The 15,203-nt window shown below is 52.6% G+C and overlaps 1 protein-coding gene across 1 annotated transcript in view; it reads right to left on the bottom strand.

Annotated features, from left to right (window-relative positions):
* The window catches only part of SLC27A6 (solute carrier family 27 member 6), a 61,689-nt gene that overhangs the window by 194 nt on the left and 46,292 nt on the right, over positions 1-15,203 (bottom strand). The window contains exon 9 of the mRNA XM_065406422.1: positions 7,088-7,218. Coding sequence (XP_065262494.1) covers positions 7,088-7,218 — 131 coding nt within the window. The remainder of the gene's footprint in view (positions 1-7,087; positions 7,219-15,203) is intronic.

Below are 15,203 nucleotides of genomic sequence, written 5' to 3'. Positions count from 1 at the left end.
TTAATTAAGGTTAAGTGGAAATATTTAATGCTTTTTCTCTTGTCTACATGGACACCTACCTACTTGACTTAAGTGTAAGTCTGGCTCACCCAGTGATGCCAAATTTGCAGCCCATCCCTTAAGTAACTGAGGCCCAATCAAGATTAGCGTGAAATTTCCTGCTTATGTTCCAAAACCACATGGAGGAGAGCAGAAGTGTTTCTTGCTGACTGAGAACTCCATGGTGACAACAATTAACCCTCCCTCCTATTCAATCTGGGTCTTAGCCCTTTTATTGTTGCCTAGGCTGGGCCACATTTCAAGTTTCCTTGTCCCTCTATTAAATATTCTTCTACACACAAACATATATAAATTAGAGATACATTCTCTTACTCCCTCCTTCTTCAGGAACTGAGCCACAGAACCCCCATGCTGGCATGGAACAAGAGTTTGAAACAAGGTGGAATAATGTTGCAAACTGCATTTTGGACCTTGCAACTGTAGTATCAAATCAAAGGCTTTATAGGAGGGCCCACATTTGACTGAAATAGCTTCTTAACTACTCTGCGTTTGTGAACATTTATAAAGACAAAATTTAGGAAGATGTTCACAAAGTACAGACTGTCACAATCAAGAGCCTCTATTTATAGTGTATATGAGCATCTCTGAATTCCCCAAATAAGTTCCTTTAGGTGTGTTACAAGTACCCAAAAACTGAAGACGGAAGAGCCATATTGGATTATCCAGTCCATCCACTTGCTATGCAGGATTGCTCTCTACTAAATACTTTGTAATGTTCTGCCTAGTCTAATTTTTAAAAATCACTCCTTCCTGGTGGGGGGGGAGGGAGGAGGGGGAGGGAAAGGGGGATGGTAGGCTAGTCAAATCTGTCTGTCAGGAAATTTTTTCCTCCCTATTTAGCCTAGTTTGCTTTTCTCAGGGCTGGTCTACACTACGAGTTTAGGTCGACTTTAGCAGCGTTAAATCGAATTAAGCCTGGACACGTTCACACAACGAAGCCCTTTCTTTCGACTGAGGCTAGATCTACACGACCCGCCTGAATCGGCGGGTAGAAATCGACCTCTCGGGGATTGAATTATCGTGTCTTGTCGGGACGCGACAATCGACCCCCGAATCGACGCTCTTACTCCACCAGCGGAGGTGGGAGTAAGCGCGGTCGACGGGAAGCCGCGGAGGTCGATTTTGCTGCCGTCCTTACAGCGGGGTAAGTCGGCTGCGATACATCGAATTCAGCTATGCTATTCGCATAGCTGAATTTGCGTATCTTAAATCGACCCCCTCCCACCCCGTAGTGAAGACCTGCCCTTAAAGGGCCCTTTAAACCGGTTTCTTTACTCCACCTCCGATGAGGGGATTAGCTATAAAATCGGCCTTAGCGGGTCGGAATTGGGGTAGTGTGGATGGAATTCGACGTTATTGGCCTCCGGGAGCTATCCCACAGTGCTTCATTGTGACCGCTCTGGACAGCACTCTCAACTCAGATGCACTGACCAGGTAGACAGGAAAAGCCCCGCGAACGTTTGAATTTCATTTCCTGTTTGCTCAGCGTGGAGAGCACAGGTGACCATGCAGAGCTCATCAGCACAGGTAACCATGATGGAGTCCCAGGATTGCAAAAGAGCTCCAGCATGGACAGAACGGGAGGTACGGGATCTGCTCGCCACATGGGGAGATGAATCAGTGCTAGCTGAACTCCGTAGCAGTAAACAAAATGGCAAAATATTAGAAAAGGTCTCCAAGGCCATGAAGGACAGAGGCCATAACAGGGACGCACAGCAGTGCCGCGTGAAAATTAAGGAGCAAAGGCAAGCCTACCACAAAGCCAGAGAAGCAAACGGAAGGTCCGGGGCAGAGCCACAAGCATGCCGCTTCTACGCGGAGCTGCATGCCATTCTAGGGGGTGCAGCCACCACTACCCCAACCGTTTGCTATGACTCTCTCACTGGAGAAACACACAGGGAAGCGGGTTTGGGGTACGAGGAAGATGAGGATGGAGATAATGTAGATAGCTCACAGCAGCAAGGAAGTGGAGAAACCGGTTTTCCCAACAGCCAGGATATGTTTATCACCCTGGACCTGGAACCAGTAACCCCCGAACTCACCCAAGGCGTGCTCCCATCCCCTGAGGGCGCACAGGGGACCTCTGGTGAGTGTACCTTTGTAAATATTACACATGGTTTAAAAGCAAGCGTGTTTAATGATTAATTTGCCCTGGCAATCGCGGCCAGTACAGCTACTGGAAAAGTCTGTTAATGTGTATGGGGATGGAGCGGAAATCCTCCAGGGACATCTCCAGAAAACTCTCCTTCATGTACTCCCAAAGCCTTTGCAAAAAGTTTCTGGAGAGGGCTGCCTTATCCCGTCCGCCATGGTAGGACACTTTACCACGCCAGGCCAGTAGCACGTAGTCTGGAATCATTGCATAACAAAGCATGGCAGCGTATGGTCCCGGTGTTTGCTGGCATGCAGACAACATCCATTCCTTATCGCTCTTTGTTATCCTCAGAAGAGTGATATCATTCACAGTCACCTGGTTGAAATGGGGCGATTTTATTAAGGGGACATTCAGAGGTGCCCGTTCCTGCTCTGCTGAACAGAAATATTCCCCGCTGTTAGCCACGCGGTGGGGGGGGAGGAGTGAAGTGATCATCCCAGAGAATTGGGTGTGGTGGGGGGAGGGGAGTTAGTTGGGTATGTGTTGCATGTTAACCCGGAAACCCCAGCCCCTCCTTTTACATTGCAAACCCACTTTAAATGGCCAACCCAACGGGTGCTTGGTATGGGAAATGAGAGCGCTACTGTTTGAAACCATTCCCACATGTTAAGAAGGTTAAAAAAGCCAAAAGACTATGTCTTACCATGGCTGCCTGCAAGCCGAAATCTGTGGCCTGGCACTGCGTGAGTGATCTCTCACACCAAACCGGCAGACCCTCAATATAAGAGGAAAAATGCAACCTTGTAACGAAAGCACATGTGCTGTGTAATGTGAACAGCAAAATTTAACATGAAAGAGTGTACCCATTGTTCTCTAAAATGTGTCTTTTTTAACCACCTCTCCCTTCTCCTCCACCAGCTGCAAATGTTTCTCCTTCACAGAGGCTAGTGAAGATTAGAAAGAGAAAACGGAGGACGCGGGATGATATGTTCACGGAACTCCAGATGTCCTCCCCCCGCTGAAAGAGCACAGCAGAATGCGTGGAGGCAGTCAATGTCAGACTACAGAAAAGCACAATATGAACGAGAGGAGAGGTGGCGGGCTGAATCACTGGATGAACAGAGCAAGTTGTGGGCTGAAGATGATAGGTGGCGTCAGCTTGCAGACAGAAGGCAAGAGTCGATGCTCCGGCTGCTGGAGCATCAAACTGATATGCTCCAACGTATGGTTGAGCTGCAGGAAAGGCAGCAGGAGCAGAGACCGCAGCTACAGCCCCTGTGTAACCAACAGCCCTCCTCCCCAAGTTCCATAGCCTCCTCACCCAGACGCCCAAGAACACGGTGGGGGGGGGCCTCTGGCCACCCAGTCACTCCACCCCAGATGATTGCCCTAGCATCAGAAGGCTGGCCTTCAATAAGAGTTAAAAGTTTTAAACTGCAGTGTGTCCTTTTCCTTCCCTCCTCCCCCACCCATCCCGGGCTACCTTGGCAATTATTCCCCTAGTTGTGTGATGAATTAATAAAGAATGCATGAATGTGAAGTAACAATGACTTTATTGCCTCTGCAAGCGGTGCTCGAAGGGGGGAGGGGAGGGTGGGGTGGTTGGCTTACAGGGAAGTAGAGTGAACCAGGTGGGGGGGGGGGCGGGGCGGAGGGTTCATCAAGGAGAAACATACAGAAGTTTCACACCAAAGCCTGGCCAGTCACAAAACTCGTTTTCAAAGCTTCTCTGATGCGCACCACGCCCTGCTGTGCTCCTCTAACCGCCCTGGTGTCTGGCTGCGCGTAATCAGCGGCCAGGCGATTTGCCTCAACCTCCCACCCCGCCATGAATGTCTCCCCCTTACTCTCACAGATATTGTGGAGCGCACAGCAAGCAGCAATAACAATGGGGATATTCTTTTCGCTGAGGTCTGAGCAAGTCAGTAAGCAGCGCCAGCGCGCTTTTAAACGTCCAAATGCACATTCCACCACCATTTGGCACTTGCTCAGCCCGTAGTTGAACAGGTCCTGACTCCTGTCCAGGCTGCCTGTGTACGGCTTCATGAGCCATGGCATTAAGGGGTAGGCTGGGTCCCCAAGGATCACGATAGGCATTTCAACATCCCCAACGGTTACTTTCTGGTCCGGGAAGAAAGTCCCTTCCTCCAGCTTTCGAAACAGAGCAGAGTGCCTGAAGACGCGAGCATCATGTACCTTTCCCGGCCATCCCACGTTGATGTTGGTGAAACGTCCCTTGTGATCCACCAGGGCTTGCAGCAGCATTGAAAAGTACCCCTTGTGGTTTATGTACTCGGTGGCTTGGTGCTCCGGTGCCAAGATAGGGATATGGGTTCCGTCTATGGCCCCACCACAGTTTGGGAATCCCATTGCAGCAAAGCCATCCACTATGGCCTGCACGTTTCCCAGAGTCACTACCCTTGATATCACCAGGTCTTTCATTGCCCTGGCAACTTGGATCACAGCAGCCCCCACAGTAGATTTGCCCACTCCAAATTGATTCCCGACTGACCGGTAGCTGTCTGGCGTTGCAAGCTTCCACAGGGCTATCGCCACTCGCTTCTCAACTGTGAGGGCTGCTCTCATCCTGGTATTCTGGCGCTTCAGGGCAGGGGAAAGCAAGTCACAAAGTTCCATGAAAGTGCCCTTACGCATGCGAAAGTTTCGCAGCCACTGGGAATCGTCCCACACCTGCAGCACGATGCGGTCCCACCAGTCTGTGCTTGTTTCCCGGGCCCAGAATCGGCGTTCCACGGCATGAACCTGCCCCAGTAACACCATGATTTCCACATTGCTGGGGCCTGTGCCTTGTGAGAGGTCTATGTCCATGTCAACTTCCTCATCACTCTTGTCGCCGCGCTGCAATCGCCTCCTCGGCTGGTCCTCGTTTTGCTTTGGCAAGTCCTGGCTCTGCATATACTCCAGGACAATGCGCGTGGTGTTCATAGTGCTCATAATTGCCGCGGTGATCTGAGCGGGCTCCATGATCCCAGTGCTAGCTATGGCGCCTGGTCTGAAAAAAGGCGCGAAACTAGTATCTGATGGACCAGGGGAAGGAGGGAGGGGCGAGTGACGACATGGCGTACAGGTACAGGGAATTAAAATCAACAAAGGTGGCTGTGCATCAGGGAGAAACACAAACAACTGTCACACAGAATGGCCCCCCCCAAAGATTGGGTTTAGCAGGCCGTTGATTTCACGGAGGGAGGGGGAAGCTAATGAATACAGAACAAATCTATTTTTTACATCTTAAGCTGGCAGCCGACGGTGCAGCATGACTGATAGCCACTGCAGTACGATGACGATGGATACCAGTCGTAATATACCATCTTCTACCAAAAGGCAAGGAGCTGCTGCTGTGTAGCAATGCAGCCCCACGTCTGCCAGCCCCACGTCTGCCAGCACCCAGATCGCCCTCGGCCTCTTCTGGATGCTTAGCAGAAAATACTGGGTGCTTGGCAGAAAATAGCATACTACGACTGATAGCCATCATCGTCAAGACAGTTCGCTAGGACTGAGCATGTCTGCCCAGGTGCCCATGATCGACGGATACCAGTCATAATATACCATCTTCTACCAAAAGGCAAGGGGCTGGTGCAATGCAGCCCCACGGCTGCCAGCCCCACGGCTACCAGTCATGCTGCACCATCTACCGCCAAAAGGCAGTTAGCTGCTGCTGCTGTGTAGCAATGCAGTCCCACGTCTGCCGGCACCGAGATGACATATGGTGACGGTGAGCTGAGCTGAGCGGGCTCCATGCTTGCCGTGGTATGTTGTCTGCACAGGTAACCCAGGTAAAAAGGCGCGAATCTATTGTCTGCCGTTGCTCTGACGGAGGGGGAGGGGGAGGGGCCTGACGACATGTACCCAGAACCCCCCGCGACACTGTTTTGCATCATTCGGGCATTGGGATCTCAACCCAGAATTCCAATGGGCGGCGGAGACTGCGGGAACTGTGGGATAGCTACCCATAGTGCAATGCTCCGGAAGTTGACGCTAGCCTCGGTACTGTGGACGCGGTCCGCCGACTAGAGCACTTAGAGCATTTTATGTGGGGACACACACAATCGGCTGTATACAACCGATTTCTATAAAACCGGCTTCTATAAATTCGACCTAATTTCGTAGTGTAGACATACCCTCAGTTTCATCCTGCTACTCCCATTGATAACTCCCCATTTAGAACAATACATAATTCCTCTCCCCCCTTGCTATTAACACCCTTCAGAAATTTGTAGCATTACCTCTTGCAATTTACTGTTGCTTACACAAACAATACACAGTTTGCTCTTAACCTTTCCTCCAGCCTCCTGATAATGTTTATTATGTTCCTCTCAACTCTGTTCAATTTGTCAAAATCTCTCTGGTAATATGTGCTCAGAATTAAATACACTATTCCAGGTACAGGAGCATCAGAGCCACATAGAGAAGGTCTGTTAACTCTGCTCCAATACATGATATCTTGGCATTTTTGTGGCTATGTCACATTGCAAATGCATGTCTAGTTCGCTGTCCACTATCACCCTTCTCTTTCAGCATTACTTCTTCCCAGCTCTCTCCCTCCCATTAACTATATAGATTTCAAGTTATTTTCCTCAGATTAATTAGGTACCATTTACTAATCTGAATATAATTTGTTATTCTCTGTCCATGTTTCTAATCTCTCTACATCTCTTTGTATTATCTCTGTCCTCACAGCTGTACATGACTCCTCCCAGTTTAGTATAATGTGCAAATTCCATTACTATGCTGCGTAATTCCCCCTTTTAGATCATAAATGAAGATGGTAAATAGGACTGGTCATATCATCAATCTGTGCAATACACCATCAGATACCTTCCCTTCAACCCACCATATTGCCTTTTATGATCTTTGTCAGTGTTCTGTTTACATGTGGATATTTAAGTGTACTGCACAATAAATGTAAATTACCTGGAGTCTTAAAAATAGTGGACAAGCATAACCTGGTAGATATGTCACAACTTGTTCATACATTTGTTCTAAATCTAATGCTTTATTGGGCTTCAAAATAACAGAGACCATTCCCACTTTTCCTTCATGATCTGTGAAAAAAAGTTTAAAATTAGGAACATGCTACATAATTTGGAAATTTTCAGTTTTAGTGTAACCTGACTTTAAAAAACATATGTTCATTTTTTAATATGGAGATATACCTCTCTCATAGAACTGGAGGGGACATTGAAATGTCATTGAGTCCAGTCCCCTGTCTTCACAGCAGGAGCAAGTATTGTCCCTGACAATACTTTACTGGAATAAATGTGGAATGACTACATTAGTCTGATGTACCAAAACCATAAGTGAGTTATGTAGGCAGTCTCAAATGAATTCCTTATACTTCATCACCATATCATATATTCTGTCACAAATTTTATGGGGAAAATTATTATAGGAATGTCTAAGAATAACTGTCAAGTCTGGTGGAAAAGAAAAGTTATAACTAGACAGCTTAGGTTTCTAGAACTTTTTGGAATAGTTTTCTATTTAGGATGACTGCATTACTTATTAGTAGGGCTACGATTTAGTCACGGAATCCATGACTTCCAGTGACCTCCGTGATTTCAGTCCGCCGCCTGTGAAAGGCATGGAGCTGCAGGGTACCTCCGCTGCCTCTGGCAGGCCTCCGAGCTCCTGGCCGCTGCCAGTGGTGGGGGAACCCCCAGCTCCTGGCTGCCACGGCCCCTGGAGCTGCGGGCAGCAAGGGTACCCTGCAGTTCCCTGCTGCCATGGGAGGCAGGGGCGCCCCACAGCTCCCAGCCACCACAGGCAGTGGGGGGACCCCCAGAGCTGCAGGCAGCAGGGGTACCCCACCCCTCACCCCCCACCTGCTGCAAGCGGCTCTTAGCCCCTGCACAGCTGCCCTGCTTCAGGCAGTGCTGGGACCCGGAGATCCCCATTTTGTCCCAGATATTTGTAGTAAAAGTCAGGGATAGGTCACGGCTTCCGTGAATTTTTCTTTTTTGCCCGTGACCTGTCCATGACTTACTAAAAATATCTGTGACAAAATCTTAGCCTTACTTATTAGCCACTCACAGGTTATGCAAGCTATTCCAGATGAGTGCCTCTGCCACTCTGGAGTAAAGCAGCCACCCTAAAGTCATAACAATAAACCGTTTTATATCACCCTGCAATTATGTAGTTTCTTACTTTTAATACACAGAGGGTGGCTGCCATTAAAAAGTCAGTATTTGGCCAACAAATAGCACAATTTTTACCTAAATTTAAAAAAGGAATAATTGCAATATCTCACATGCCACGGTGGGGCAACTTTTGGCAATGTTGACTATACAATGGAGACCACTGTGGACACAGTAGTCCTGATTCTCAGTTATAGTAAGGCTCCTTTACCTTTCAGGGTAAAGGGGCTTTAAAGTACAAGTAAATTAAACTTGCACCTACTTTCAAACCTCTTTACCCTCCCAGTGGGGTGTAAAGAGGCTTTAGCATGAATGGAAATCAGGCCCAGACTATTTTCGGCAAACTTTTATTTTTGTTTCTTATTATCATACTGTTTTACATATTTCATTCATTTCTTTTTAGGTTCCCAGGGAAATTCTCCCTCAGAGCTAGTTTACTGGACTGCATTAAAAGATTAAATCAAACTAGCTCAAATGCTTAGTTTAATGTGAATATATATATTTTTTAATGTAACTGGTTAAAAGTTTTTTGCTTCCTTACTCTGTTGAAATGTTTCTATTTTTCCATACAAATGTTTGAGTTTCCCAGATGCCATATTAATGATGCTCAGAGGATTAATTCAAGTTATGCAGTAGTCCCAAATTCATGACAAAATAACCTTTATAACAATACATTGTGTTGTCTCTCTCACATTCCACATACATCAAAGTACAGGGTTAAATGGCTGATCCACAATCTTTTGTTATCTGAGCTATTCTTAAGAGCTTTTTAGAGAGCTGAATATTAAATAGCCAAGTTAATTAAAAGTGATTGTATAACTTTTAAAGCAAAAAGGACAGTTACCTGTTCCGTAACTGGCGTTCTTCGAGATGTGTTGCTCCTGTCTATTCCACAGTAGGTGTGCGTGCTCGCCACGTGCACCGGTGCCGGAAGTTTTTTCCCTTAGCAGCATCCGTAGTGGGGGAGCACCGCTGCGACCCCTGGAGTGGCGCCGACATATCGCACCACAAAGGGGGCTGCGTGCTCCCCCCACCCTCAGTTCCTTCTTGCCAGACAACTCCGACAGAGGGAAAGGAGGGTGGGATGTGGAATAGACAGGAGCAACACATCTTGAAGAACGCCAGTAACTGTCCTTTCTTCTTCGAGTGATTGCTCCTGTGTATTCCACAGTAGGTGACTCCAAGCTATACCTGACGGAGGTGGGTAGGAGTTCTAATGATAAAGGTTACGGGTTACCTGGGTGGAGCACCGCCCCACCAAACCCGGCGTCATCCCTTGCTTGGGAGACGATCGCATAGTGCGATGCGAAAGTATGGACAGAGGACCATGTAGCAGCCCTGTATATGTCCTGAATAGGGACATGAGCCACATAGGCTGCAGACGAGGCCTGGGCTCTCATCGAATGCGCCTTAACAACAGGAGGCGGGGGAAGCCCAGCCAGGTCATAACATGTGCATATGCACGAGGTGATCCAGCGGGAAATCCACTGGGTGGAAACCGGTTGCCCTCTGATGCACTCGGCCGTAGCAATGAAAAGCTGAGGGGATGCCCGAAATGGTCTTGTTCGATCTAAGTAAAAGGCCAGCACCCTACGCACATCTAGCATGTGTAGGCGGCATTCCTCATTGGAGGAATGGGGCTTCGGACACAGGATTGGCAGGAAAATGTCCTGGTCCATATGAAAAGCCGAGACCACCTTCGGCAGGAAGGCCGGGTGCGGGCGAAGCTGTACCTTCCCCTCCTGGAAGACAGTGTACGGGGGTTCCGAGGTCAGCGCCCTAAGCTCCGAAACCCTGCGGGCTGAGGTGATAGCCACCAAAAACGCCACTTTCTCAGATAAGTGGGACCAGGAACAAGTGGCCAAGGGCTCAAAGGGAGGTCTCGTGAGGCGTGACAGAACCAGGTTCAGATCCCAAGGGGGAACCGGGAGTCTAGCATAAGGGAACGCTCTGTCCAAACCCTTTAAAAACCTGGAAGTCATGTGGTGGGAGAACACTGACTGTCCCGCCACCGGAGGGTGGAAGGCCGAAATGGCCACCAGGTGCACCCTGATCAAGGAGGGGGCTAGCCCTTGGGTCCTAAGGGACAGGAGGTAGTCCAGGACCAGCTGGAGCGGAGCGGACGCGGGGGAGGAACCTCTCTCCCTCGCCCATGAGGAGAACCGATACCACTTAGCCAGGTAGGTCCTCTGTGTGGACGGCTTCCTGCTTTCAAGCAGGACCCGTCTAACAGCCTCGGTACACCTCCCCTCCTCCACATCTAGCCACGGAGCAGCCATGCCGTCAGGTGGAGCGGGGCCAGGTTGGGATGGAGGAGACGATCTCCCTCCTGGGAGAGGAGGTCCGGGCAGAGCAGCAGCCTGCGAGGGGAGGCCGCCAAGAGTTGTAGTAGGGTCCTGTACCAATGTTGACGGGCCCAATCCGGGGCCATCAGGATAATTCTCGCCCCGTCTGACTTCACCTTCTGTAGGACCCTGCCTATGAGGGGGAAGGGTGGGAAGGCGTACATCAGGGGCCCCGACCAATCAAGCAGGAACGCGTCCATCATGGCCCCATCGCCTTCTATCACCCTGGAGCAGAACCTGGGACATAGGCGGTTCTGGGCGGTGGCGAATAGGTCCACCTGGGGAGTGCCCCACTGAAGGAAAATCCATTCTGTGCAGGGACCACTCGTGTTGATGTGAGAACACCCTGCTCAGGCGATCTGCGAGCGTGTTGCTCTCGCCGGGCAGGTGGAACGCTCAGAGGAGGATGTTGTGGGCTATACAGAACTCCCACAGGAGTTGGGCTTCCTGGCATAAGGCCCTGGAGCGCGTGCCCCCTTGCCCGTTGATGTAATACATTGCGGTGGTTTTGTCCGTGAGGACTCTGACCACCTTCCCTTGCAAGTGCTGGTGAAAGGCCAGGCACGCCAGGCGCACAGCCCTGAGTTCCCTGACATTTATGTGCAGGGTCAGTTCCTCGGGTGACCACATACCCTGGGTTCTGATGTCCCCCACGTGGGCTCCCCAGCCCAGGTCCGAGGCATCCGACACTAGATCTAGTGAGGGAGAGGGGTCTCAGAAGGGGATACCCCGGAGCATGTTGCTCGGGAGGGACCACCATTGGAGGTCTGCAACCACCGTCGGCGGTACCGTGACAACCTTGTCCAGGCCGTCCCTGGCCTGGGAATAGCGGGAGGCCAACCAGAGTTGGAGGGGCCTCATCCGGAGCCTGGCATGTCGCACCACTGTGGTGCATGCTGCCATGTGACCGAGGATTTGAAGGCATATCCGAGCTGTGGTTACCGGGAAGGCCGTGACCGAGGCGACGAGGCCTCTGAGTGCCTCGAACCTGTCCCTTGGAAGGGAGGCCGTGGCCGCCTGGGAGTCCAGCAGTGCTCCTATGAATTCTATGCGCTGGACTGGAACTAACGTGGATTTCTCCTCGTTTACCACTAGGCCCAGAGTGGAGCAGGTGCGTAGCAAGAGGGATACTTGCTGCTGCACCTGGGACCGGGACTTGCCCTTGAGCAGCCAATCATCCAGGTAGGGAAAGACCTGCAGCCCTCTCCTCCTGAGGTGGGCCGCTACCACCGCCATACATTTGGTGAAAACCCTGGGGGCCGTCGAGAGGCCAAAGGGGAGGACCGTAAATTGGTAGTGGTCCTGACCCACTAGGAAACGGAGGAAGCGCCTGTGACCTTCGAAAATGTGGACGTGGAAGTAGGCATCCTAAAGGTCCAGTGCTGCAAACCAATCCCCCGGGTCTAGGGAGGGAATGATAGAGGCTAGGGACACCATGCAGAATTTGCAGCGTACCAAGAACTGGTTGAGCTTCCGCAGATCGAGGATGGGCCGAAGCCCGCCCTTCGCCTTTGGGATGAGGAATACCTGGAATAGAATCCCTTGCCCCGGAATTCCCAAGGTACCCTCTCTACGGCTCCCAGGGAGAGGAGGCGCTGTACCTCCTGACCCAGGAGTAGCGCATGTTCCGGGTCCTCCGCCGACTCCCTGGCCGGAGGGCAATTGGGAGGGGGCGAAACAAACTGCAACCTGTACCCCAGGGATACAGTGTTGAGGACCCAGCGGTCCGTAGTAATACGGGACCATTGCAAACGGAAGGCAGGTAAGGCAGGTAAACGATTTGCAAACCTGAACTTTATTAACTGGGGGGGGGGTTAACCTGGCAACAGGCCCGGTGACCCCCCGCAAGCAGTCAAAAACGCCACTTCCCTGGCCTCCTGGCCTTAGAGGGCCCCGGATGAGGGGCCGAGCGGGATTGGCGTTGTGACCAGCGCCTCTGCTCCCGCTGCTTCTTAGGCGGGGGCTCATATCTACCCCGAGCCTGTGGAGCGGAGGTGTGAGGCTTGGGCTTGTCCTTGGCCGGCGGGACATACAGGCCCAGCGTCTGCAGGGTAGTACGGGAGTCTTTCATCCCATGCAGACGCGTATCTGTTTGATCTGCAAACGGGGCCCGACCATTGAACGGCAGGTCCTGCATGATCGACTGGGACTCAGCCGATAGGCCAGAGAGCGAAAGCCAGGACGCCCTTCTCATGGAGATCGCCGTGGCCATCGAACGAGCGGCGATGTCCGCCGCATCGGAGGCCGCCTGGAGCGCCGCTTTAGCCGCCGCCGCACCCTCATCCACAAGGGCCCGGAACTCCTTCCTGTCCTTCTCGAGGAGGGAGGGCTCACACTTGGCAAGGGACCCCCACAGGTTAAAATCATATCTGCTCAAGAGTGCCTGGTGGTTGGCCACTATGAGCTGAAAGCTCGCAGACGAATAAACTTTTCTCCCAAAGGAATCCAGCCTGCGAGCGTCTTTGTCCTTAGGGGTAGCAGCGGGTTGGCCATGCCTCTCTCAGTGGTTCACCGACTCCACCACTAGAGAGTTCGGAGTTGGGTGAGAGTATAAGTACTCGTGCCCCTTTGTGGGCACAAAGTACTTACGTTCAGCCTTTTTGGAGATCGGACAGAGAGATGCCAGGGTTTGTCAGAGGCCAGTAGTAATATTGGCCACCCCCTGATGGAGTGGGAGGGCCACACACCCTGGCGTCGAGGAGGTCAGGACATTAAACAATGTGTCCGATGGCTCCTCCATCTCCTCGGCCTGGAGCTGGAGGTTTGATGCCACCCTCCTGAGTAGCTCCTGGTGGGCCTTGAAATCCTCCTGAGAGACCGGAGGTGGTGGTACCACGGAGTCATCTGGCGCCGAGGAGGTCGGTGCCGCGGTGTCGTCTGCACCCGGCTGTACCGCAAGCTCGACGTCCTGACCCGGGGCCAGAGTCGGTGCCAGAGGGTCGGTGCCCATTGCCTCATCGCAGTGCCGAGGCGGCGACGTCGGCTGGGCCTGGGATGCTCCCGCCACGGAGCGGGGTCCCGGCAGTGACGGTGCCTGGGGCCACGGTGCCCATTGGCACCACGGTCCCTGCCAGGGAACAGCCTGGCCCTGGGATGCGAGGTGGCCCGGAAGGGCCGGCTGGTCCTGCGGCACCAAGCGGCTCGACGAGGGGCGGCCGCGTGCCGAAGTCCAGGATGAGCAGATGGTGCTGTACGAACAGCTGGAGCGGTCCCGTACATGACGTCTCCGGCCCCTGGAGGAGGACAGGTAGGAGTCGGGGGTGCTGTCCCCGTAGTGCCTCCGGCGCCCAAGACAACGACGCCTCGGTACCTGGGATTCCTGTGATGAGCTACGGGTGTAGCGCCTTCCACGGTGGGTGCCGGAGCGGGAACGGCGGTGCGGACGATGACGAGACCTGTCCCTGCGGTCAAGACTCGAAGAGGAGCGGCACCGTCTCTTAGTGCCTCCCCTACGGTCTCCTGGAGTGGAGGTGGAAAGCTCGCTCGCAGACGATCCTGCTCGCAGCGTGGAGGCGCACCGAGGTCCGTGGCTCAGCCCTTCAACTCGGGACGGCATCTCGACCTCGGAGATGTCCGGAGAGGGTCGATGGGCACTGAGCGATGGCTTCCCACGGGATCGGGGGCCCGACTGAAGCGGCGCTCCCAGTACCGGAAGCGTCATGATGTCACACGCGGCCTGAGCTGCCTCTGGTGTCGAAGGCATTCTCACCTCTGGCGAGGCGCGCGTGGACGGCACTGGACTACTCCGCTCTACCCGAGTCAGAGGTCTCGGTCCCGATGGGGATTGTGGGCTGCCCAACGCGGGTCTAGCCTCACCCTGTTCTTTCTCCCGGCGCCGCTGAGTCTTCCCTTGCTTCTTAGAAGGGGAGCGGTGCCGGCTAGTCGACGGGGCCTCGGTGCGCACCGACGACGCAGTACCGGGCGCGGAATCAGGACGGCGCACCTGGGGCACTTCACTGCGTGCCGGGGGCGCTTTGCTGCGCGCCGAGGACGAGGTGCCCGGTGCAGAGTCGGCTCGACGCGCCGGTGCCGGGGTCAACGCCGACTCCATTAGGAGAGCTCGGAGTCGGATCTCACGCTCCCTCTTTGTTCGGGGCTTGAAGGAGCGGCAAATTTTACACTTCTCACTAATGTGAGCCTCTCCCAGACAGCGAAGACACTGAGTGTGTGGATCACTTCTGGGCATAGAATTGCGACAAGAGTCGCACGACTTGAAACCTGGGCCACGGGGCATGCCCCGAGCCCAGCACTAACAGAAAAGTTCAACAAGTAACTTCAGGGAAAGCTGGATACCACTAAGGCTTAAATGCTGCAGCAAAGCTGGAGCACAAGTTCCGACTACCTTCACTGGTGGCAAGAAGGAACTGAGGGTGGGGGGAGCACGCAGCCCCATTTATGGCGCGATATGTCGGCGCCACTCCAGGGGTCACAGCGGTGCTCCCCCACTACGGATGCTGCTAAGGGAAAAAACTTCCGGCACCGGTGCACGTGGCGAGCACGCACACCTACTGTGGAATACACAGGAGCAATCACTCGAAGAAGAACATA

This window comes from Emys orbicularis, chromosome 6 (genome assembly GCF_028017835.1).
Source record: "Emys orbicularis isolate rEmyOrb1 chromosome 6, rEmyOrb1.hap1, whole genome shotgun sequence".
Classification (NCBI taxonomy): Eukaryota; Metazoa; Chordata; order Testudines; family Emydidae; genus Emys; species Emys orbicularis.
This window is presented reverse-complemented; position numbering and strand designations above follow the sequence as displayed.